Genomic DNA, 27,766 nt, shown 5'->3' on the forward strand with positions numbered 1-27,766 from the left:
ATTTGATGGCTGGTAGTATGGAGAGCCATCACATAAAAAGTGACGGTGATCGAATGAAAAGTGGTGGTGATCAAAATAATGAAAAGTGACGGTGATCAAACGAAAAGTAGCCGTCATCCAAGCCGTGTAGGCGATCAACTCAAGGTTGTCCTTTCCGCGTTCCATAGCACATTAGCCTGCTGAGTGGTTGATGAGAGTACTCTACAACATACACCTCATTTTGAAGTTGAGGGACATAGTATCATATTACTTTCTTTTATTTATTTACGGGGGGGGGGTGGGCTATACACATGTACATTTTGTTTCGACGTAGATTCAGAGAACATGCGACTTTTTATTTTTTGAGTGGTAAAATCATGGGACGCGTTTGAGCAGCAAAAAAGAAAAGAAAAAAGACGACTCCCAGGAATTGTGTAAAATACTTGGGTCTATTTAAGACATAAAACACGAAAGACATTGAATCTTTCGTGTACTAGTATTCATATAACATAATATCTTAATTTTTAGCACGTATTATACGACAACGTCCAAGTAGATACTTGTAATTTGATTGGAGGATTGTTGGTGACGTGATATTCAATAAGTACTCCATTCAACGCGCCGTGCAATTTTGGTTCTATTTTTACGTGCAACTTGGTTCGATTTTTTTTCGTTCTATTCCACGGTTCGAGAAATTGTACGGTGCTGCATGTACTGTGTGTTGCATATTGAGGATCGCATGCAGCTAGCGTAGGGAAGTGCGGTACATGCATGCGCGTATGTAGGCCTACGTAGTGCTAACGTGTACGTGTATGAGCGCTAGTATAGCTGTGACCTACCACACTGATTGCACAAGCCAGTGAGAGAATCGCAGTGGATCCACATGTAAGTATGGCTATATTTTTTCATACATATATAGACTTCTAGGCCTACTTAGACCTACCCAACAATCCTCCAACCAAAAAGATCTACTTGGACGGTGTATAAAACAAATAGTGTATGGTCTTTGCTCGTGCAATGGAACGAACCATTGCACTCGTGACCATTCACTATTTGTATATTGTTTTATGCAGGGGTTGGAAACATATATGTGTACGATGTAGAATTAATGCATGAGAGGCCGCAGAGGACGCTGTTTCACTTACAAACCTTTAATGATTCACCCCAATCACGTGCCAATTGTCCTGTCTCATCGCCGTATATAATTGCAAGGATTATGTTAAAGAAACTTTGATTATATCATTAATTTGAAAGCTGCGCACTTTTTTATCTTCAACCAATGGCAAGACTGAGATTCAAAGAATAAAGCTCCTCCACAGATCGAACAACAACAACAACAACAACAAAATTGACATCCAATAATTGTTTCGTCATGAACTTTCCGTTACCTAATCTTAATGTGGTTTCAATTGTTACAAAACTGAACAGAAGTGAACATTTTTTTTTCTAGATTTAAAAACAAACAAACAGACAACTGAATTCTCTTCTGTTAGGTGTTACTGATCGCACAACACTATTTCATCAAGTTGCAGCCCTGCAATCGTGCATGAAAACTGGAATGAGCACGACTTCAAGGCAATTACTGGCAAAGTTCTGGCCTTGAAATATTGCCCTTGGCCGTGATATGTCATCAAAGACTGTGAATCTCCTTTCTCTTTTCCATCTCTATTTTTTCTTTCCCCCTCAGCTTTCCTATTGTCCAGATTTTAATGTTTGCGTTTTTTCTTCTAGCGATATCGTACAATATTCTTATTTTGGCCCTCTATTCATAAGCACTATACCCTGGTTATCACTAACTGCTGCCTATGAAGTATATGTCACTCACACTTCGTCAACATGAACTTTGATTTACTAGACGAGTTTGTTTAGGACGGTGCTCATTTGATCTACCACCGCTAGTCATGTGAAAAGCGCCCAAGAAGCCCCTGATCATAGACGGTATATCTCGCTCATCGTCTATTGATTATCTAACTGCATTGTTGTCACCAGTGACAGATACCGAACTATACGGATTTCGTGAAAAAAAAAACCAGGAAGAAGGCGAAAACGCCTTAACGTATGCCCGTCAACATAATTTGCAGTAACCAGCTCAGGGAAGTAATTGTTTCGCACGAAATTTTTATAAGACAACGTACGGTTAGCGAGGCTGTATTATCATCAAGTCTGCATTGTTTCACGTAAGTAGGCCCTACTTGATTGAATGATTATATTTCATTGTTTACTGCCTATCATAGTCCATAATGTCTATAGTAGAATCTTAATTGATTACATAGCAGGTGCGAAGCAATCTGCACTAATATTGATGCCTGTGAGGTGTGTATCCTTCCGAAATCAGCCGTAAATTCTCAGTTTGTGCTTTGCTGTTTTTTTTTTCTACCTCACGTGCCTTTATTCAACCATCACTCGGCCAAATTCTCGATTTAGGCGCGTACCGAAAACTCGGCTTATTTTAGACCGGGACTGATTGATAATATCCTTTTTAGTGAATATCCAGTTGGCTTGTTCTGCATAGGTGACAACAGGGAACTATTTGGGAAAAAATGCACCTTAAATCGTTGAGCGGAAGGCTTTGGCAAAGCCGCGATAAACGTATCACTGACAACCATGTAATATCCTGTATAGAGTTAGAAACTTAAGGTATAGATAGATAGATGGATAGATATATAGATGGATAGGTAGATAGATAGGTAGGTAGGTATAATGCTAAATATAACAGATAGCAAGTTATATATATATATTATGATTTCATATGGATAATCAGAGATATAGATTGATAGATTAGACGGACAAATTACAAACATCTATGAATTCAAATCTGTCTTAAAAACGCATCTCTTTATAACTGTAGCAAACACGAAACATCTGCAATGTATATATTCTTTGTTTTTGTTTTTCTGGAGCACATAGCGACAGAAACACTTTATGTGTTATGCGCTATATCAGTGTTGTTGTTTATGATAACGATGATGATGATAAATAATGATGATAATGATAGAAATAACAATAATAACAATAGTAACAATGCTACTAATCAAAATAAATATGAAAATGATTATCAACAGCGCTTATTGTCATCAATGTTAATCGTATATTATTATTATTATTATTATCATTATTATTATCATTATTATCATTATCGTCATTATCATTGTATTATCATCATTACAATGATATTCCATAACACAATGTATTTTAATAAATTATTCTTCAGTAATCGTTTATTTTCAGCGGCTTTGCATGGGGAGGAGGGTAAGAAGGATTGATATTCTTTTAACCCTAAAAGGGCCGGGCATTTTTGGCTATGCTCAGACCGGGGGGGGGGGGGGGATGGATTCCGCCGCCCCCCCCCCCCCCCCCCCCCCACCAGATCTCGGCCATCGGTGGTGCGATCGCGATGAAATTTTGCATGCGTGAGACCCACGTCATAATCTACAAGATTGTGTCATAAGATCAATCAATTTCTAATTTGATTAATTGATCATGCAAATTAAGCTCAAGATCATATTTCACCCTAATCAAAAGTATTGAGAGTCTAATTTTTGATCTGTAAATCTGTTTTAGCATATTCAACAATTGTACATCACAAAAACTTCCAAAACTCATTTCAATTCTTATGTATTTTATTGTGTTCAGAATTTCTTATGTATTTCATTGTTTTTCAACTTTTGTTTTTTTTGTCTGTTTTTTCATTGGAAATTGTCACTGACCACTTTTCTACCATAATTAGCACAAAATTAATCAATGAAAGTGATTAATTCTAAAAATAATCAGGTTTTTATGACTTTCATGACAGAGCACTGTTTTCCATAGGAAATGTACACAAAATCACAAAATTGTGCCCGTTTTGGGGCGACATTCCGTTACAAATATGGGCGTGGCTTCGCTAGAGTATGCGCGGACGTTGCAAATTTGTTCTCAAAAGTTGCGCGAGACTTGAACAAACAAAGTCAAGAAGCCTCGCGACGAGGCCTTCTCGCGTTACAGAATTATAGCGCGAAACGTCGAGGGGGGCGGATTCCGCCCCCCGGCCCTTTTAGGGTTAATCCTCTAAATGTAGCTCATCTAAATACGGTTGTGCATCGTTTATACTTTACCGTACACCTATGAGTGCTTATTTTCTAACTCATACTATTTCATCTCAAATCACCTTACGGAAAATTGGTCGATTTGTTGAATTTGAATAGTGCAAATGATATCTCGCATGCATGCTTATTTCATCACCATTGATGTCCTATCCTATAGTAATGAGAATAGTGAACAAGGCCGGGTATACCGTGGCAAGTTCAACCGCATCGCACAGTTTATATACACGTCAAAGTTTATTCTAAGCTCCTTATCTCGAAACCATTCTTCTTCCCCAATATATACATCTTGCTTAATCGGTTTCAACGAGACGTAAATTCATGTTAATTGTAGTGTCTGATTTGCATTCCTCTTCCTCTATTTGCATCTACTTCACTCCTGAAGATTTCGAGGGGGTTAAAGTCCCCGGATAAAGATACACATGCAGAAAAATGTTGATTTTTAGGAGGCGTATTTACCTGCTATAGTAACTCTGATGACCTGGGGCATTAAGCAAATACAACCACACCTGACTATTAAAGCCAGTGGGCAGCTAAAATCGCGTAACTTTAGTAGGTATAGAGTGACAATGGTTAAGTATGCATGAGGGTCACTCGCTCGTAAATTAGTGAATCTTTTGTGAGTGTGTGTTTGTGTGCCAAGTTCGCTATTCCAGACCTGACACTAGTAGGACATTCTGGAAGAAACGTATCTCCTTGGAACTGGCAGAATGGATCAGACTCGGGACTCGTAAATACGTAATATGAGGTCCTGACTTCAAATTCTCATCTAGAACATTAACTCTTTGTGTACCACTAAGTCGAATTTGCACAAATTTCAACATTTCACACACATACCTGTGGACAGGAAATATAAGTGTGACACGCAAATGGGCATTTTCTTGCAAGAATTACCCACATAATGAATGGTACCTGTGGAACAGTCAAACACGCCCGAGGCGATAATCGATGGTGTTTGGACCGTTTCGGAGGTTGCGAGTGTAATTATACTAAATGTCCAACCAAAATGATGTGTGTTATTTGTTTTATAAACTGATGAAGTAGATCTTTGCCGTTTGATAACTCATCCTTCATCTTGAAGTCCGTACCATGTTTAATGAAAGACAATGGAATCTCGCCCGGTTACCGTCCCAGTCAGAAAGTGCTAATGACCGGTCATTGTCATTCACACTGGAGAACACTGTTCCATGTTATATGAAGGAAGCTTCCACAGTTTTAAAACTGTTCTTAAGACATTTCTGCTTAAAAAGTATTATGAATGAGTATCGGTTTGCATCTGGGATAAACATTATACAGTACATTTCCTTTTCCCATTTTCAACCCTCTCCCTTAAAGCGCATAAAGGCACTATGGTAGTGACATTCGCAGTATAAGCACTGTATCATTAGCAGATGTACGTGTTTAGGCAAAATAAATGCCTTGTCAGATATAATATATATACGCTCTCAACCAATCATTTGATGAGGATTTACTGGACAAATTGTGGTACCCAAGATGCCCCTTGACACATTTGGAATTACAACACCTACAAAACATCAATGCCGGAATGACAATAATAGCAGTTCCCTCTGAATGACTACATACTGTATAGAAATATAACTATCTCTAAAGAGGCTCCACTGAATGAATATGATCATGTTATGAAAATAATACAAACGCGAACTTTGTATACTAGATTAAACCTACCACATCGAGAGCAAACTGAAAACTTCAAAGGGAGTAAATCACAGCCCTTATTAATCAAGATCAGTTTACCTGAAGGCTATAAGTTCCTGATCCAAGCTCTTGACTGATAATTGCACTATTGGTAATGGAACCATCGATTCGTGCGCCGACGAAACGGGGTTATCCTACGAGACCGACACCCTCAAGTCATACGGCCCACAGGCCGTACCACCCATGAGTTCGACACTGGGCAAATAAGGCCCATGAGTCAGACACTAGGCAAACAAGGTCCACTATTTCGACACAAAGCTAAAAAGGCCCACGGGTTCGACATTACATTACAGAGCTTAATCTGTCGGTCTCGTGGGCCTTGTTTGCTTAGTGTCAAACTCGTGGGCCATGTTTGCACAGTGTCGGACTCATGGGACTTATTTGCTCAGTGTTTTGTCTTGTCTAGTCTTGTTTGTACTGCACCAATCGCTGGTGACCGCCACTGCTGGGCTACAGACGTGCAGTCCCTCCTGCAAACAGTTGCAAGACTTTAAAATCTCATTTCAGCCAAACAAGATTTAGACTCATGGGCTGTACATGACTCGTGGGCTTTGTAACTCGTGGGCTGTATGACTCGTGGGCTTTATAACTCGTGAGTGTCGAACTCGTCACGTGCACCCGATGAGACAACCCTTGTCGTCAAAGGGAAGTGTCAAAGAATCTTGCGCTTCAGAGATGCTATGACTTTGGTAAAGAATCATCTTGACCTATTCAGCAATAACAGAAGATAGTGTCATAATAGTGGCGATAACTCCTTGAGTTGTATTAGACAATGTAGCTACAACACATTAATCTTAATAGGTTTTTCGATTATTGAATGTTGTTATAAATGGTGATAGCAACATGAGAAGGGTTTCATTCATACATACAATTGTGACAGATGAGGAGTCAAAATGGAGGCAAGAAATATATAAAGTAACTAAAATGGCACAACATAATGTGTGTGTATGTGTATGTGTGTGTGTGTGTGTGTGTGTGTGTGTGTGAATGAGAGAGAGGGGGGGGGGAGAGAAAGGAGGAGATGGAGGAAGAGAGAGAGAAAGAACTATAACTTTGCATCCCTCTATGAACATCATTTCTATTTATTCTATATTAGCCCTATATTTCGACCACAAGTCCTAACTGTGAAACGAACAACCGAGAGCGACAACACTTACAGTAGCAATAATTATTTAATAAAGCGACTGTTATTTCACCCCTTATTATACTCTCGGGTGATATTAATTTTTATGCTAAAAATTGGATGAAAAGGAGAAACGTTTTGAATCATTCGCGTTAGTTAAGATGATGAATACATGTTACACGCTCACAAAGTTGCAAAATTGATATAATTGCTACAGTTATAATCCTTATTGATATCATCATCGTTCTTATTGTTATTGTTATCATAATTGTGACAATGCTGCTGCTGATGATTATTAATCTTTTTAATCATTATTATCGTTATTGATGTTATTTTATCATATCCATACATTATCATACATTACCAATGAAATGTTAATCAATGTAAAAAGAAATAGTTATCTGTGTTGTGCTCTGTTAATTCATTGTTACCCCACCCCCACCACACACACTCAAACACACTCATGTCACATCTCTGTCCCAAGGCCTAAACAGAATGATGATCCGTTCGTTCTGATTCGTACGTATACGCGATTAGTTCGAATCCCAGAAATTTGACATATAAGATGCAATGATAAAAGCAAGAGAATATAAAGCAGAAGGGGGAGGGGGGGGAGGGAGGTTTATGAGGGGTCGGATCCAGGAATCTTATAGAGGGGAGGCGCCTTTACAAATTAAAGTGAGGCCCACGCCGCCCCCCCCCCCACATTTTTTCTTTTTATTTCTCTTGTTTTACACACAAAAAAAAGGTAAAGAGGGGGCGAGCCCCCGGTTCGCCCCCTCTGGATCCGCCACTATCTATGTGTGAATTTTCTTTAATTTGTCTCCCTCTACAAATGAAATTGAAGAAAATCCACACCTGAAATGCAATGCTATTTCACCATTCTTCGTCCATGCACAAATTATTGATGATAGCCTATATGATTTGGAATTCACAGGTCGCCGACTGACCGAAGTGACGATGCAGTCGAGTGCTGTGATTCTCTTCCTTCTTCTTCCCTCGGTTCTCGGTATTACGTATACACCAGGTGAGCCTTTGAAGTCCAGGCGTTTTGTGTTGATTTTCCTAGGGTTTCTGATCACGACTATAACTGTAAAAGGAGAAAACGGTTGCAGGATTGCAAAGTATACGTCGCAACGGTCTGGATCTCGAGACTAGGGTACAGTCTGAAACCGAGAATGATTGAATCACAGTTTATACCAACGAGTTTTGTTTACTTTGAGATAGATAATCGCAGATCTGAAAACTGCAAACTATACGACAATGGATGGACACTCAGTGATTGCATGTGTTGTGTTTCTGACATTTACCAGCAAATTCCCCATTTTTTTTCTTTCTCTTAGAAATACAGGAAAATAATACATGATGATCAAAGATGCCAAATATAAATCGAGTGTTGTGCTTCACGTGGCAGTTCAAACCATTAGACTGGCTTCAGACCACGTGCGTATAGTTTTATAAGTATACCTTTTTTTTTTTTTTTTTTTTTTTTAGCAAAGGTTCTTCCAAATAACCCGAAAGCTTGCCAGCAACCCTGTCTGACACAGCGTCAACTAATGCAAGCAAACTGGTTTCTACGTCTTGAAACGTATACGTGGTGGGATATCTTGTTCACATGGTGTGGGGGGGGGGGGGGGGGGAGGGGGATCCGAAGGGGGTGGCGTCAGTGGTTGGGACTCATTACCGGAACACTTTAATTTCGGTAGTGCACTCGCTTATTATATTCCATTTTCAAATACAGGTTGATCATTATATTTTGTATTACCGTACATTCACTTCTTGTAACTATTGTATTGGAAAGAATTTATATGATATTAGAAATAAATTGAAATGAATTGAATAGGAATACATCCCGAGAATCCAGCGTACTCTTACAGGCTTTATGTTCGCTCGGAAATTTGACTTCCCAGTCCTCCATTGTTGTTTTAAAAAGAAAAAGAAAAGAAGACAGAAACAAAAAATTGGGGTCCCTATTAAAAACTAACTTGCCCCAGACAATACAGACATAGAATCAGAACATGATAAATCTTAAACAAATCAAACATCATTATTAGATAGGCCTATAAAATAATAATGTCTCCACGAGGGAGCTCTTCATAAATGTCTCCACGAGGGATCCCATAATGAATGTCTCCACGAGGGAGTTCATAATGAATGTCTCCACGAGGGAGCTCATAATGAATGTCTCCACGAGGGAGCTCATAATGAATGTCTTCACGAGGGAGCTCATAATGAGTGTCTCCACGAGGGAGCTCATAAATGAATGTCTCCACGAGGGAGCTCATAATGAATGTCTCCACGAGGGAGCTCATAATGAATGTCTCCACGAGGGAGCTCGTAATAAATGTCTCCACGAGGGAGGTCATAATCAATGTCTCCACGAGGGAGCTCATAATGAATGTCTCCACGAGGGAGCTCATAATGAATGTCTCCACGAGGGAGCTCATAATGAGTGTCTCCACGAGGGAGCTCATAAATGAATGTCTCCACGAGGGAGCTCATAATGAATGTCTCCACGAGGGAGCTCATAATGAGTGTCTCCACGAGGGAGCTCATAAATGAATGTCTCCACGAGGGAGTTCATAATGAATGTCTCCACGAGGGAGCTCATAATGAATGTCTCCACGAGGGAGCTCATAATGAATGTCTCCACGAGGGAGCTCATAATGAATGTCTCCACGAGGGAGCTCATAATGAATGTCTCCACGAGGGAGCTCATAATACATGTCTCCACGAGGGAGCTCATAATAAATGTCTCCACGAGGGAGCTCATAATGAATGTCTCCACGAGGGAGCTCATAATAAATGTCTCCACGAGGGAACTCATAATGAATGTCTCCACGAGGGTGCTCATAATGAATGTCTCCACGAGGGAGCTCATAATGAATGTCTCCACGAGGGAGCTCGTAATAAATGTCTTCGTGAGGGAGCTCATAATAAGTGTCTCCACGAGGGAGCTCATAATGAATGTCTCCACGAGGGAGCTCATATCGCTCCGTTGAGCGATAGTAAAATGGCTATGAGATAATGACATGGTTGCCTTCTTCTTTCAACAGGTACAGACACTTGCGAAGGACGATGTCTGGATCACTATGATCTCTACAACATTTGTCAGTGTACGGAGAACTGCGAACAGTTTGGGGACTGCTGCTTGGATTTCTACGTGCACTGCGTCGGTGAGGGCGTCTTTAATCTGACAACAACATGTCGGGGGAACATTTATCGTTGTCATATTTATTTAGAACGCATTTTTGCTGATAACAATATCTGTGCGATGTAGCATCACAACAACATTTTAATGCCTTGTTATTTGGCACAGGAGATCTGGCATAGAAGTTTGACTATCGGTATTTTTTTTTTTTTTTTTTGATAACTCCCTCATTGGGCAGAAATGCAAATCGGGCCCGAGTCACTATGTGATGACATTTTCAAGAAACAACATACGTGCAGTTTGCACGTGACACGTATTTTCATTGATAGTTTCAAGTCTTATAACAAAACTCGTCATAATATAATGTAAAACACTCTTCTATTCGTATCAACTTTACTCTCTGAACCCATACGATCGACTCTCAGATCTCGCAGGAGAGTTTAAAAATAGTGGTTGTACATTAAACCTGTCTCTTACGTGTCAGCTAAAGATACCTGAAAATGGCGGCCGTTATAGACAGGGTTTTTGATAGGATATTTCTGTCGGGGGACTTTTAGGAGCCGCATACGGCAGGTTTGACTGCCTTTCCCCTAGTGTCCCCTGTACGTTCTCATGCAAACACGTTGTTTGCCTCTAACAAGCTCTTAAAGATTAAAGATTTGTTTTTGTACAATTTAGGCCAATTTATGTACAAGTATTGTAACAATTTGCTTCCATCCATTTCTTATTCTATGTTCCTAAAAAAACAATCATTTCATGAATATCCCACTAGGCGTTCCAATGAATTTCATTTACCCCTCTTACGCACGATCCTTGCTAAAAATACACTTATTCATATAGGCCCAAATTATTGGAATTCTCTGAATCATGATATAAAAAACGCCCCATCCATACATTCTTTCAAGAGGAGACTGAAGTCGTTTCTATTGCAGTCGTATGACTCTACAGTACAGAACTAGCATCTTTCTCACATACAGACTTACTCACTTTTTCTCCTCTTTGAAGAATAAATTGTAATCTTTTGGATGTCTGCTGCCATCTACGCTTTCGCCAAAAGAGTCAAAGACTTGAATTTCTGTCTTATTCCTGTTCACACGTCCCTTCATATCCTTGCTTTTCTCATTTCAGACGCTACAATATCACTTCTTTTCTCCTCAACTATCGTCTGTTTCTCTTGACACGCTTCTGTCGAAGATCACTGTCTCTGTTGTGCATTTTCGTTTGCTAATTTGTCTTCTATTTGTTAGTCGTGTCCATTCCGTTTTGTCCCGTACAGCCTTTTCTTCAGTAGTTGTTTTGTTGTCTAGTCTTGTTTCATGTTTGTTCGCGTCTGTTAGTCTTGTCCATCCCGTTTTGTCTCGTACAGCCTTTTCTCCAGGAGTTGTTTTGTTGTCTAGTCTTGTCCTATGTTGTTCACGTTTATGATAGTAAGTGTATTTATCTGTGAATCTAATTCTCAGTGGGCTTCCAGACTTCTTCCTCTTTTTTCTCTCCTTTTGTATTTATGATGCTTCAATTAATCTTTCCATTGATGTTATTATTCCAGAGGGGCCCACATTCTACAAGCTCTGTCTTTTGAGTGGGTCTCTCCATTTTTCGCACTTTAAGCAAAGTTATACATGTACTTCATTTCGATCGCTTCTGTTTCTTTTTTACTACAATGTGTAATTACTATAAGGTCCTCCTCAATTGTTTTACATTCTTTTTGATACGTAATGTTCTGTTTACCTTATTCTCTGTTGTCAAAAGAAGTGTAACTTATATGTTTTGTCGAAAAATGAAATAAACTTTGAATTGAATTGAATTAAATTGAATAATTGCTGATAAGGAAGTGAAAGTTGATACTTGGTAGTTATGCCACTGGCTTTACCATGAGGGTCCTATTGTACACTGACGCAGTCATAAAATTAATAGGTATAGGCCTATACCTATCCAATAATCAGAGGCTAGTCTTCACAACCTTAAAACTCGCCTAAGTCTTGCCGACAGAGCAGCAACTAGCTAATATCACACTAATACAAAAAGATTCAAAGTAAACGGGCCTAAATGAAGGGCAAATGGGAGCAGTGCAGTGCGCAACCCTTTTGAGCAAGTTATTGTTATAATTGTTGTAACCATTGTTGATTTTGTTGTTCTTGTTACATCATTTTCATTACACAATCATCAACATCAATGTAGTTGGTTTTGTTGTTCTTGTTAGTCATTATCATTGTATCATCATAATTAGCATGACTCTTCTCAGTATACATTCGATCATTTGTCAATCATTGTTATCATTAATATCTTTATTTTTCTGTTTTAAGCGAGTTAATCATAGGGGATTATAACTGATTGATATGCAGCTTTTATTCCGTTTCCAGTTGCTCATTATCTAAACTCCAATTAATTCGTCCCCACAGAACCAGAAGTCCCCGCTGACTCCTGCCAGGGGCGGTGTGGCCAGTTCAGCTCTAGCAGTCCGTGTCAGTGCAACGATGGCTGTGTGAGTTATGGGGACTGCTGCGAAGACTACGAAGAATTCTGTGGAGACGGCACAGGTATATACAACACATACACCTAAACATTTTTGTGTTGTTTTGTTTTGTTTTTTTCTTTTAGTTTTTGTGACGCAATGATGATTAAGATGATATCTTCTTCGATATTCGTTGGCCGAAATCCATGGACGTTTATAGTTTAAAGTTGGTTTATGGGCGGGCGACACGTCAACAGACAGTTAGCATATGGTTAGTTCAATAGTGTAAACGCTTGCTGACATGCAATAGAAGAGCACGCTCAGATTTGGACTTATTAGTCCACAGACTTGATTTTCACTATGAGTGAAAATTCTTCTTCATTTCTTCAGCAAATCATTGTGCCTCTGCTTTATCAACACGACTACAGTAAAGAGTTCGCGCAGTTAAAAAGAATGTAAAGTAACCCAAGGCAGAGTGTTATGAAGAATCCGAAAATGGCGTAATGCATGCATCCATTCGGGGGATATTCATTGAGGTAAAATCTCTAATGTATCAGACGCTTTATTTCTATGTTTGTATGTATATGACAGAGTTTTAGTCGTTCTTATGAAAGTGACGGTATCAATAACAATAACGACAATAATCCGAAAATAACATTTTCGGATATACCAACCTTAAGAATAACAAACGTTTTTAAATTTTCAGATAAATAAACCTTCAGAGTAACAAAGACTTTTTTTTTCATTTTGGATTTACGAACCTTCGAAATAAAGAAACTTATTTTATATTTGGATCCACGAACCTTTGGAATAGCGTACTGTAACCGTTTCAAAGCACCCCCGCTATTGCTTGCACCGTTGCCTTTGCAGTAGGTGGCTTCACTAAACCTGCTAAAGTCTTAACAATCGCTCTGAATTCGCTCTCTGACAGATCCCGATATAACAGTTATGTAGTTAATAATATGGTCGCGTTCACCACGTAAACGCAAGGAAGATCGCGGAAGCTGAGGGAATGATCTTGATAATACAGTGAGGATACAAATCTATTCTCCATACAATGACTAACATATCAAGTAATACGACTATAAACATTTCCACGGTGCATTTTACTGGCCGTACCAATATCAATACTATTGCCATTCTCACTAGACTTATATTCTGACTGTCATCTCAATCTTTAATAATTGTAATCATGATAATTCTCTCCAGACCCTAATCTATCGTGTAATGGAAGGTGTGGTAATGACTACAATCCGTCTGACCAGTGCCACTGCAACGACCAGTGCGAACAGTTCAACAACTGCTGCAACGACTATGTCGATCTCTGCACCAGTGATGGTGAGTTATTTCCCCCCCCCCCCCGATTTTGTGCTTCCCAGCTAACGTTTATTTAGTGCAATGGTGATTAAAGGTGCACTTACTTGGGACCCAAGAGGGCGCTTTTACATGTACCCACACATGTGACGTGACCCACACACAGCCATGTATAAACAAAAGTTGGCCAACTCGGTTTCAGCTGGTCGCAATGGCAAACAGTCGTACGTGATATAGGTAGGCCTATCTATGCTTACCTATAGTAGTACAAATATGACATCATGCCGCTAGAGTGCTGCCCACTGGAGCAAAGTTGGCCAAATTCTATCGAGACGATAGATGACACTGTACCCAACAGCCTTGTTTTGAACGTCGGAATAAAACGAAATGTGAATACCAGGCCACTTCGTCTCTTGATTCGGCAGTTGTTCCTGGCTTAGTTCACCTACTACAAACAGATCCTTCAAACACCACAGTTCAGGGGCGGATCCAGGAATTCTGTTACGGGGGGGGGGGGCGCAATTAATATTTCTGGTGTCACTTTCATTTCATTTTTTTATCAACGACAAATAAAGGGGGGGGGGGGGCGTGCGCCGGTTGCGCGCGCCGGTTGCGCGCGCTCCCTCCGGATCCGCCACTGCAGTTTGCTTGCTGGTTGCGTATCTTTATATCTATACGCCATACGGTACTGCTTTTATCGACAGTTGTCTAGCCTTACACCGTCGATCTCCTCAATGAAGATCCATGGAAGCAATTGCATCTTTAATCATACGGCAAACCCATTCTTGAATTCCGCATCCGTGAACCTTTCATAGAGGTTATATGAGGCGAGCTAGAGTGTGATTCCTTAAAAGGGATGGCTAGTAACTGATCAGTGGGAATCAGTGGGAATGCTGGAGGATGATTGTTCGAATCCTTGTGGGATTCATTTAAGAGTACATTTTATACAACACCTCAGAATGATGTCGAATTGTGATTGGCCAAGAACATGTCACATGACATTCAATAGAAAATACCTATCAAACTCATTGAGAGTGACAGCCATACAATAGGCCCCTGGCATGGGCCTATAGCACGGCTCGAAGGTACTATAGCACGGCTTCGCGGGGGGCTACTAATGCATGGCCGCTCACAGAGTTCTGTGGCTCACACCCGTAGCAAAGCGCCAGCAAACTACATTGTACAGTGTACGTGCTGGCCGGCTGCGCTGCGCTGCCGGTAAGTCTCACAGACCAGGCGCGGCGGAGTACTGCAACGTTAACGTGTACGCGCAGTTACTTTACCTAGCTAGTTGCATGTATCGCGCGGCCTGTATACACCTAGCGGTACTGCTGTGTTTTTACTTTTGACTCTGATCTGCTACGTGGACCACAGTGATCCCAACATCAAGACTTCATTTCAAGTTGAGAAACCGTAATTTGATTATTTTTCTGTGTTTTTATACAAAATCATTTTCGGAAATAGACAAAGTCTAGACCTACTACTAGATCTACCGACATCTCAGATCGACCTAACAGTCAGGCCTAACTCGATCTAACGTTAGCGTAGAATGGGTATAGACCCTGCGGAGTTCGTGATTCCTGTGACTGTGTGGTCGAATCATGACGAGTGTTTGAAAGCAGTACACAGGGTGGTTTACAATTCTCTGCCTAATTGTTACATTTATTTTTGGGCCTTCCTGAGTTGGCGGTCACTAATTTTGTATTGTGATTGTGGACAAGGTGTTGTATAAAACGAATAATTTATGATTTTGTTCGTGCATTGGGGCACGTAATACCGCACTCGGCGCGAGATTCGCCACTGGTCTATTCAACGCGGCGCTACGCGCCTTGTTGAATAGACCAGTGGCTCATCTCGCGCCTCGTGCGATATTCGTGCCCTATGCACTCACAACTCATAAATTATTCGTATAATATATCTATTGTTGTGTGAAAATTATTTGCTTCAGAATGGTCTCATATTCAAGTAATGTGCAGTTTAATGTTTCCAGGTTAGCGTGCCTGGTCAGTGACGGGCATTAATCTGCACATTACTTGAATATGAGACCGTTCTGAAGCAAATGATTTTCACACAACAGTAGATATATAATGTACTCTTAAATGAATCCCACAAGAATTGGAACAATCACCCCTCAGCATTCCCACTGATTCCCACTGATTACTGAGTTACTAAGTTACTAGCCATCCCCTTTAATTGGTATGACCAAGTAGATATCGGCCGTAACCAAAGTCTTTCAGGATTGGGGCGCAGAATTCAGGGTAGAGTGTTCTTGGTGTAATGGATGTCACGCTTGGGTGGGGAGGCACTAGCACTTAGAAAACTGCATTCTCCCGCGTTATTCATAAAACATCTAAGTGTCTTGTTCTACGTGATTTTACTTCAGATAATGTCGATATTTTTGTCACACAAGATCTTTACAAACATACAAATAAATTGTCATCATGTATACAGACATAACAATGGCTGATGGTGAGTATTATGACTGATTGATCTGTCTTGCACTTCCTTTTGTAATTCTTAATTTCTTAAAAAGAAGTAATAGTGATAACAATTTGAGATCTTACATTTTTGGTTCATCTTCATCCCCAGACTTCTCCTGTAGAGGAAAATGTTTTGCCGATTACGATAGCAGCCTGGAGTGCCAATGCAACACTGTGTGCGGTGACTATGGCAACTGTTGCCCGGACTACGAGGCGGAATGTTTCAGTAAGTAAGCTTTCCCTTTCGCAGCGTCGTTTGCCCGACTCGTCTGGGAGGGTTCATTAAGATATAAATGGATACATTTTTTTTTTCAGGCTCACTTCTCCATTGAAGTCTATGTAAAGAGAATCAGTGAACAATTGTTAAATTTTTGTGTTTTATTAAAACAAAAAATCAAACAAAAGTTATATTTGATGATGATGATGATCAATCATCTTGTGATTGCATGTGGAAATGAAAACATTATTGAAATATGAGACGGATCAGGATGAAACATTGATAATGACGATAATGACGGTGATTAAAAACAACGGTAGTTATAATAACAATACTCATCCGTTTCATCTGAAAGGGGATGGATATTAACTAAAATCAGTGGGAATCAGTGGGAATGCTAGGGGATGATTGTTCCAATCCTTGTGGGATTCATTTAAGAGTACGTTGTATAACTATTGTTGTGTGAAAATTATTTGCTTCAGAATACGGAGTATTCAAGTAATGTGCAGTTTAATGTTTCCAGGTTAGCACGCATGTATGACCGGGCAATCAGACTGCACATCCCCTTTAATCTTCGTCGCTACGCGATCGTGAAATTACCCCGAGGTGGTTGATCGTATTCGTATCATGGCACGAAATTTCAATCCGAGCAGTTCCGTTTGTGGTCATGTTTGACGTCTAACTTATTCCTTCCAGTCAAAATCAAATTAACTATAGCAACAATAACAACAAAGCCACCATTTTCTGCAGTATCTAGCAAACATAGTCACCAGAGCTCATGTAAACTTTACGGAACCTATTTCTGAGCAGCGGTTATGAGGCCTTTGTAATTTGGTGTTCAGATTCAAACTTCATCTCATCGTAAATATTTTGTTGTTGTTGTTCATTTAAACAGGTAATACAACGTGTAAGGGGCGCTGTTCCGTGCCGATCGATTCCAATTGGTTCTGCGAGTGCGTGGATGGGTGTGACGTCACAGACACGTGCTGCGATGACTACACCGGAGAATGCGTTGGTAAGAGAAACGGGTCACAATTTGACGATTACAAATCTTTTCCCCTTTATTTTTTCTTTCATTCAGTTTTCTTGTTTTCGTTATACATACGTCGACTTTAATGACATATCGTTTATTTTGTCACTTATTTTGTTTCCCCCATGCATTAACGGTCATTGACAACTCAGTTGCTTATGTGTTTTTTTCTCCATTCATGTGGGGATTAAAATGGCATTGTTTTGTGCCCTTGCTGCGTGGAATAGACACAACTGAAAAGGATTATATGCATGCAGGGAGGTGAAACTACATCTCCCTGGTTATATGTACTTTCTCCACTCGTCCCCCCTAAACCACAGCAACGTAGTAGGTTCCATTATTAATGATAAAAGGCAAAGATACCATTTTCTTTTCAGAAAGGGCAAAAAAAAAAATTAGTTTCAGTAATCAAAGTAAAGTTATTGCTCCTACAAAAGGACACACCCAGGGACGCCCGTAATGTCGTTGACCTTTTCTCCCTATCACGTGTTGACGTTTTCACTTATTCGTAGAACTATTTTCTCATAACGATGACCATCATATCAGTTACAACGTCGGCATATTTATGTACAAATTTTCTGCCAACGAGTTACCGGATGTTTTTACTAGCATGTTCAGAAAAAACTATTTGATTCATAATTATCCTACCCGCCAAAGTGACGCATTTCACCTTCCACGTACTCGAACAATTTTCGCTAAAAAAACGATAATGTATACGGGCCCTAGATACTGGAATGACCTCTCCCCCGAAATAACAAGCTGCTCGTTTTTATATTCCTTTAAACGTAAATTAAAAGAGTTTTTATTGAGTGCATATTTTGCAGACACTGAACAGTCGTAATGTCTTATGTAATACTGTGGTATGTTATTGTCCAATCAAACATTTTGTCAACACGTTACAGATTCCATTTAGGGTCTTGCCATGGGGCTCTCTGAATTCATCATTAGCAATTCCACACTCTACTTCGTTTCCCTCTCTTCCTCTTTCCCTCTGCCCCTCTCTAACCTTCTATGCAGAGCTTGACGGCAGGCACCAAATGGCTTAATAGTTGTACATGTTACTTTTTGTGTCTTACTGATCATATCCTGGTGAAAGTTTTAATGCAACAATAGTTTATAGTATATACACCAAAGTAGGCTGTATAATAATGATGGCTCGGTCACAGTAAGTTCATATTAATGTATAGTTTGTTTGTTTTTCTTCTACTTCTTTTTCTTCTTCTTTTTTATTACATAAAATCTTCTTCTTTTTTATTACATAAAATTTGGCAACCTTACATCATCATTCTGGTCTTCTATCCGTTCTCCGTTTCTTTTTCACAAACACTGATTACTCGGGGCTTACAGCCAAACAAGCTAGCTTTCATGTAGGTCCCGTCATACTTCTCTTTGATCAACCCCATTTCGATTTCGATTTTGACCAGTTATCATTACATGTAATTACTGTGTTATCACCATGTATATTGTTTGTTTTCTGCACATTGTTCACAAGGTAAAAGAACTTGTCTGGTTTCTGTTGTAATGTTCATAAATGAGAAGTATGAAAATAAAAAATGAATTGAATTGAATTGAAAAAATAGTAATGTATTCATCTTATCAAGGTATGTTAATTAACCAATCTATTCATATTATACACCTCATGTCATATTTGATTTCGAATCTTTCCATACCAAGAATTTTGAATTTGTATTATAAACCTATAGCTATCATGCTGCAAAGTACTCCTTTCCTTTTTTAAAAATATTTTCTCTCCTTCTATCATAATTATCCTCAACTCTGAAACGTATTACACTAGTAAACCCAAGTCACGCTTTCAATAGCTTATGACGACCCACTCCTAAATGTATATGACATAATAAATGAAAATTCCGTGTACACACCATATATATGTATTTGTATAATGTATGCATATGCATAATTGTAAAATAAATCAAATAAAAAAAGTAGATCAAATCATATATAACATATTAATTCATTTGTTTTCAGGGACGTGTGACGGCCGATGTGATCTGGCCTATGACAGCAGTCAAATATGTCAGTGCAATGAAGACTGCTTGACGAAAGGCGACTGTTGTGCAGATTTCAGTGACGTGTGCAGAGGTGGTACGTTATGCTGGTTGTTTAATTATTTTTATAGCGTGTCATGAGACCCACCTATAGCCTTTCATCAAGACTTTGAGGCTAAAAGACTCTCAGCAAGACGTCCAATTTGTAGGCCACGAGCTTCCGCATATTTTAGTGCTCGACATAATACATTTGCGTGATTCCGGCATGGACCATGACTTCAATCCTCCGTTTGTCGTAGTTCGGCATATAGATGGTACCTATCAATGACAGTGCATGCCGTCGAGTACGGAATAGAATAATCCAAAGGACTTACGTGTACGTAACTATGGTTGTTTGATTGATATAGTCAAATAACCATGTTACGCCTATAAAAAACAACTTAAGGAGCGATGATTGGGGGAACTCGGGATTTACCATTTGCAGATGAAAAAAAAAACAGCATTAGTGCTTCAAAATAGTTCTAAAATGTGAGTTAGGGATAGACACTGTGAAATTTTGAATCAGTAAAAACGATGTTTTAAGTATTGTTAAATATACAAAATGTGTACAATAGTTACAGTATGATAAAAATGCTCTCAGACTAAACCGTCTACAGTTTCGGTTAATTGAGAAAAATACAGATATCTCCTTATATTTTAGGCTTTATCAAGAAAAATTTTAATGATAGGATGTTTTGTGGTATAACAGACCTACACATATGCATTAAATGTCATATCTTAAAAAAAATAAAACCACTGTTCCCAAAGGTAAACAGGACCTTTAAGGGTGACAACATAAAAAAGAAACCCAAGACTATGTGCTAATTAAAATACAGATTAATACATTCTGTGACGGGCGTCTCTCTTTTCATTTCAGGCACCGGCCCTCAACCTATTAGCAATGAAGATATCGCAAATCTGGCTGAAATGCTCTGGGCGAATGATGTCAATCGACTCATCAATGCCACCGATTACGTCATTAACAAGCAGAGCAAAACTGATGAAAACAGTGACGTTGATATATCTCAAGACCGGTAAGTGAACATATCACTGAGGCTCTCTCCCTCTTTCTTATCCTATGCTGTCGATATACAAGTGTATAATGGGTATATATACGAGTGTATAATGGATATATATACGAGTGTATAATAGACTGATGGATATACAAATATAAACTGAATTATGTATCACATTAATATTACTAGTATAAACTAGAAATGTCGCTATGGCGACTGATGCCTCCGCCATAATGCATGATTCTCCCAATAGGTGTATAGTACAATGTCTTCACAATGTGTGATGACAGTTTCACATAATTTCTGGCAAAATATCGAAATGACAGGTTAGTCAGAAATATCTTGAATGTTCACTTTCCATGATCTGGGTTTGCTATAATTGTCTATTAAAGAGTGCAGGTACACATATTTGGGGAATTGAAAATTTTTACTTGACTTCTGACCGACCTTATTATAAGTCTATGCATTGAGTATAATTTCCGAGGTATGTAGAAGGAGTGTAATTACAGTACAAAATATATCTTTTTTTTTCATTTAAACCTGACCTTTGACCCTTAACCTTTGACCTTTGACCTTCTGGCAGGAAATTTCCAAGAGAATCTCCATCAAGTACATGTACATACAAAATGTATATTGAATTTTAAAACTAATAATGCAATCATTGCATAATCTAGTATATGAGGGAAATAGTAACATTTTGAGGAGTTGACCTTGACCTTTGACCCCCTGACATTGACCCATGACCCCTAAATTCCCTAGATAATCCCTGCCAGTCAGTACATGCATATGTACCAAGTTCCATGAAGATACATTGAACCACTTGCAAGAAAAGTGATATTGCATCATTTTCACCTAACCTTTGACCTTTTGACCTTTGACCTTATGACATGAAACTCTCTCTGGAGAATCTTTACGCAGTAGTACATGTCTACACTAAGTTTCAAGAAAATAACTGCGGGCACTGCATAGATATGGGGGAAATAGCAACATTTTTAGCATTTGACCTTGACCATTTGACCTTTGACCTCTTGCCAATGTCACTAAAATCTACTCAACTAATTGTCCCATCATACATCATCCTTGGACCAAGTTTGGTGAAAGCTGCTTCATCCAGTTTTGAGTTATCACGTAAACAGATACATTTTAGGATTTGACCTTGATCTTTGACCTTTGACCTCTGTCCGATTTCACTGAAAAACTAATCAAGTAATTGTCCTATCATACATCATCCTCCAACAAAGTTTGGCGAAATTTGCTTGATCCAGTCTTGAGTTATCGCGTAAACGGATGCAATTTCATGATTTGACCGTGACCTTTAACCTTTGACCTTCAGCCGATTTCACCCAAAATCTACTCAAATCATTGCCCCATCATACTTCATACTTGGACCAAGTTTGGTAAAATTCCAGTAAATATTACTCAAGTTATCGCGTAAACGAAAGCGGACGGACGTACGTACGGACGTACGTACGGACGTACGTACAGACGTACGTACGGACGGACGGACGGACGGACGGACAGACAACCCGAAAACATAATGCCTCCGGCACCACTTCGTGGCGGAGGCATAAAAATACTAGTTTGTGAAATGAGATGTGCAACGAGAAACTTTAACGAAATAATGTTTGTGATACACGTATCACTACTGAAAACGACAACTATATCGACCAATTCAGAGACTGACACTAAGATTTCACTGACCCCTTTTTTGTTCCTTGTTAGATTTTTCACGAGCCTTAACGAGTCGGCCTTGACTAGCCGTACATTCACTACATTTATCGCTTTGCTCGACAACTACATTGCGACCACGAGGCAAGAGGAGAGTTACACGCTCGAAGAGTTGGCGGAGATCGAGGACTTCTTAGATGCCGTCTTCGACTCTGACGTCATGAATATGACAACGCAGTTCCTTATCGATAAAGGTATGGAAGAAGGGACGTCGTGGTAATGTGGAAAAGGTACTCGACATCGACACTTCATTAGCATCTTGTTGATTATAAATAATAAAAAAGTTTATCGATTAATGGGACAGTTAACTTGCCATACGATGAGACTTAATGCGCACTAAATGAACAAAACGAACAAGGTACTTAAAAAAAAAATTGATACTCTTTTTAGCGATCACACAAGACATATACTGTGTCAATGTAAGCAGAATCCGCAACCGGCATGTCGTGATCATGAGAGCCTTCAGTAAACTCAGTGATACCAAGGAGGTACTAGGCGAGGCTCGCCTAGTACCTCCTTGATGATACAAGCAATCACATGTACACTGTATTGTGTTCGTCAACACTCGCTTTCACTTCACAACCTGCGTCATTAATTTCACCAATGATTAGGTGCAATGAAAGTTGAATACATGTATTGTGCAAAAACATATTGCATAATGATGGGGACATGCACTCGTGCACATTATACGACCAAACTGTGTGTTTACTATGATTTCAAGATTCAAGATTCAAATTTGTTTTCACTTCCAACAAATAAGCAAAGAAATTATATACATTGCATATGTACAGGATATTTGTAATACTTGCAGAATGTAATTTGACAAAGGACGTATGAAAATGAGAAGTAGATGAAAAAATGCAATTATATCTTTGTTAATATATACATAAAGCGTATAATACAAGTCAACTAAGGATGAGGATGGAAGTGGAGGCGTCCCACTAAGAAGCAGAGCTTGTACGATATGGGACCCTCAGAAAATACACAAGGCAGCAATATAAAACAAAATAAAACGAACCGGTGTCAACTGACATCAAGATGATTGGGAAGGGGAAAAGAAAAAAAAAGGGGGAAAAAAAGAGAAAAAGGGGAAAAAGGGGGGGGGGGGAACTACAGCACATGCCATCGTGGATGCAAGCAATCTGGATTCCATAATATGAAATAAGTGATAACGAAATACAACCTGGATTGAATATAATTTTATACATAATTATGTTGGTAAGAATGCAGGAGAAAGAGAGAATAGACACATCGATATATGCAGAACACTGACAGGAACATAATTATAAGGGGGACTTATGTAAAAAAGAATGATGACTTGACTGAGATGATAAAACGAAACTAACTCAGTTGGATGTTGTAAGACTTCAATAAAAATAATTTTGATTTATTCTTGAAGGATTTCAGAGATTGAGCTGTTGTAATATTGTAGTGAAGTGAATTCCAATACTTTGGCCCATCGTAGATGAATGTGTTTTGAGCCAACAAAGTTCTCAGAAATGGCAAATGGAAATCATTTGATCGCCTAGTTGGATAATTGTGAACGGATTGATTTCTTTGAAACATTGTTTCGAATATATTTGGAAGATTATTTTTCTTATAATTATACATAAATTGTCCTAAATTAAACAAATACAAATAATTGATTTTCAATATTTTATGCTTATAGAATAGTGGGTCAGTATGGGACAAAAATGCAGTATGACATATGATACGGAGTGATTTCTTTTGCAATAAAAGTAATTTATCTAAAAATGTTTTATATGTATTTCCCCACGCAAGAATGCCGTAATTTAAATATGGCAATATTAAGGATGAACATAATACAAGCAGGGACGACAAAGGAAAACAAAACTTAAGCTTATTAATTATACCAATATTACTTGAAATGATTTTACATATATTTTCAATATGAAATTTCCATGAAAGCTTATTGTCAACTGTTATTCCAAGAAATTTCACATGGGAAACCTTTTCGAGTGAAGTACCATCTAAAACAATGGAACTGCCATTCACGTTTTTTATTTGCTCGTAGACATTTTGATAATCAAGGAACGCATTTATCATATTTGCCTATATTGATATATGGCATGAATAATCATAATACGCTGAAGACATTTCTGTTGTGCTTAAAAATATCATGATGTGCACTTAGGATCTATTGAAGCTTTTATAAAAGGAAGCAGAGGCACTACAATGATTTCATGACTGTGATAATTATCAGAATACTCGTACAATCACAATGTGCAGAAATTACATTGGCCACGACCACAATAAAAGAGTAAAAACAGTGATCGCGAGAGAGAATGATAAAATCTAATACTCCTGCATTATGAAATAAGGTGCCTGTAGTGTTATCGTCATTGTCATTAAAGTCGCTATCATCGAACCGGCTATAATCATCTTTATGATCAGTAGTGATTATAATCTCTTTATATGTCAGGGGCTTTAGGCAGTGTGTGCCAACCTCATGGGGTTTACTGTGCCAGTTGGCACGTCGAGTATCAAAATCCCATGGCCCGAATTCACGAAGGTGGTACAATGGAAACCATGGTTTAAACCATAGACAATTTGTATGGAGCGCCAAATGTCGCATGATTTCGTTACGAAATTAGTTATTTTGTCGACGAAATAGGCCACGCGACACTTGGCGCTCCATAAAAATTGTCCACATTTCAAAGCATGTTACGACCTTCGTGAATTCGGGCCATAAAGGCTATTAAAATATAGCGATCATAATGGCCATCATTGTTATAATCATCATAATCATCATTATTGTCGGGTTTTTTTTTTGTTCTTTGTTTTTACCGCTAAATGATGTTACCATTGCTGCTGCAATTAATCTATAGCGTGCTCTTAATTATGAATTATATAACCCATAGGCTGGCACGACGATGAGGCGGGTTTCCGCGACTTCGTCAAGGAAGTGTGGTTTGGGAATTACAGTCGGCAGGAGAGCGACCCGTTCTTTGATTCGTCAGGTTTCGAGCACGTCTTTGTTGGCGAGACTCGTAGTGACGTCACGGGATTCCACAACTGGCTCCAGTTCTACTTCCAAGAGAAGGCTGGCGCCCTCAACTACTATGGTTATGTTAACGAAGTTGAGGTAGGTTCTTTGTTCGTTGTGAAGTCCGGCCACCATTTGGCGATACTATTTCTGATCCTCGAACAGACAAATGATTAAGAAAAAAAAAACCAACAACAACACATACTGTACACACAGAGAAAAAAACAAACAAACAATAAACTTGTCATTATGAAAGGAAACCAGAAGCCAAAAGTACACGTGGATTGAGTGAAAGCAGCAATATTAGCAGAACACATCAATTAACATTTAAAGGAGATGGCTAGTAACTGATCAGTGAGAATCAGTGGGAATGCTGGGTTATGATTGTTCCAATCCTTGTGGGATTCATTTAAGAGTACATTGTATATCTATTGTGTGGAAATCATTTGCTTCAGAATGGTCTCATATTCAAGTAATGTGCAGTTTAATGTTTCCAGGTTATAGCATGCCTGTACAGTGTCGGGGCGATGGTTAACGATCGCCCCGTCACTGTACAGGCATGTTAACCTGGAAACATTAAACTACACATTACTTGAATACAAGACCATTCTGAAGCAAATAACTTTCACACAACAATATTATAATGTACTCTTTAATGAATCCCACAATCATCCCCCAGCATTCCCACTGATTCCCACTAATCAGTAACTAGCCATCCCCTTTAAAGAAAATCGGACGATCCGTTTGAAAGTTGTGAATTTCAAGTTTTGGTGCCGTCATCACTGGAAAAGAAACAGTACTTCAGTTCCTGACGTCATTAAGGACAGCAACACACAAAGAAGAAAATATGAGGAGAATTCCACAAAATTATATTTTTCATGTAAAGTACGTTATTCCATCGCCTTGGTAGTGACATACGTTTGGGATAATATGATTTATTTGCTTTATGAAAGAAGTAAGTCAGGTACTCTTAATGCTAGAAAAGTGAAAATATGTTAAATCTTACAACGGAGAGTGTCACTTTGATATGTGAATACACGTAGTAGAAGAACGGAGAATATCGATTTATTGACATGTGCACATTTTTCTGAACTTGTTTGTTTGTATTTAACCCAATGCAGCCTGACCAAATCGCCACAAAGTTTAACTGGAATGGTGTCATGAAGGACTACGGCTCCATTATCGTGGGAGCTAGCCCCGAGTTCGAGCTCGCCATGTTCAGTTTGTGCTTCCGGGTCAAGCCGGGCGCGCAGTGTCCCTTCACTCTCGACGGCATGCCGACGCGGATACAGACCTACGTCATTCGCGACAAGTACATCGGAAGTGCCTATTTCATAGTTTAGAACCAGGGACATGATTTTGGTCATCTGAGCCTAGCTTTATACCGCCTTCCTCTTTCGACGTTTTGAAACGATTATCATTCCAGACTGTCATCTCGCAGTGGAAATAAGCAATGATTATCTTGATGTTATATGTTTCGAGGTTTGTTTGCCTTTTTAGTGCGACATAAACATTTATGCAATTATGAATGGACAGACAAAACTGAATAAACAAATCTTTGAATGCGGATATAAGTTATAGATGTGCATTTCATTGTTTTTCAATCGATGTGACTAAAGTCTTACACTACTTAGGGCAGAGTTGTTGTTTTTTTTTCTTCATAACTGTGCATGTCACAGCTGTTAGATGCTCAAATCGGATGTATTAAGCAGCCCAAATAAAAGACCAGAAAATGGTTGTAAAACAAATCGTGGGACAATGTCGTTCTGGTGACAATATTACCAACGACACAGTGTAAATACAAATTCAGGAAAGATATAATTTCGATGAAGAGATTAGGTAACTCTACTCACTCTTATGACCGGTTCTAAAATTTATAAAGATTAAAATGTTTGGTGACATAGTATGCGTTTTGCCAGGTCTTTACCTATAAGATAAACAAGAATGAAACAAAAGCAAAGATAAGATGTTATGCAAATAGTACAACTTCCAGGTAAAAACCGTCTGAGATGTGAGCTAGTCTGTAGGAAACAGAACTTCACAAAATGATAATACCCTGTAAGACATTATGTCACAATTATATAAATAAAAACATAACTTATACATGGATGCTCTATTAAAAAGAGGAAAAAACTTACAATTTTGATACACCAGTATACCAAAGCGTGTTGTTTGCATTTTTACTGTAGTGAAAACTTATTCCCCAAACTCATGATTTATTCATAATGAAATCTTGTGTCGAGTTTTTATTGCAACTGATTGACAAATTGTCCTTTATCGACGTAAATAAGCGTTAATTATTCAGGATTTTTGGTAGTATCCATGATAGAAAATCATGGGCATTCAGCATGGTCGTACTCAGGTTAGATACGATGCCTGTCTAGTAATCGTTGGTTCGAGTCCGACCAGATATGTCTATGATTTTT

General features: G+C 38.8%; 1 protein-coding gene across 1 annotated transcript; it reads left to right on the forward strand.

The window, feature by feature from the left end:
* Positions 1–1,885: 1,885 nt before the first annotated feature.
* LOC139743569 (uncharacterized) lies at positions 1,886–27,488 on the forward strand. Its single transcript, XM_071654050.1, has 12 exons — positions 1,886–2,156; positions 7,838–7,927; positions 9,957–10,076; positions 12,451–12,588; positions 13,713–13,841; positions 16,407–16,523; positions 17,410–17,529; positions 19,531–19,647; positions 20,467–20,623; positions 22,328–22,527; positions 25,216–25,439; positions 26,462–27,488. The coding sequence occupies exons 2-12, from the start codon at positions 7,861–7,863 to the stop codon at positions 26,681–26,683; spliced, it is 1,611 nt and encodes a 536-aa protein (XP_071510151.1). The 5' UTR covers positions 1,886–2,156; positions 7,838–7,860; the 3' UTR covers positions 26,684–27,488.
* The last annotated feature ends 278 nt before the right edge of the window (positions 27,489–27,766 follow it).

This window comes from Diadema antillarum, unplaced genomic scaffold (genome assembly GCF_040938485.1).
Source record: "Diadema antillarum isolate AM-2024a unplaced genomic scaffold, OU_Dant_1.0 seq00001097_RagTag, whole genome shotgun sequence".
Taxonomy (NCBI): domain Eukaryota; kingdom Metazoa; phylum Echinodermata; class Echinoidea; order Diadematoida; family Diadematidae; genus Diadema; species Diadema antillarum.

What these genes read in the sequence shown, in the direction of transcription:
- LOC139743569 (XM_071654050.1), top strand. Translation starts at nt 7,861, where the DNA reads ATGCAGTCGAGTGCTGTGATTCTCTTCCTTCTTCTTCCCTCGGTTCTC. An exon ending in CTACACCGGAGAATGCGTTG is followed by an intron (nt 17,530 to 19,530) that starts GTAAGAGAAACG and finishes ATTTGTTTTCAG; the next exon opens with GGACGTGTGACGGCCGATGT. An exon ending in GCAGTTCCTTATCGATAAAG is followed by an intron (nt 22,528 to 25,215) that starts GTATGGAAGAAG and finishes TATAACCCATAG; the next exon opens with GCTGGCACGACGATGAGGCG.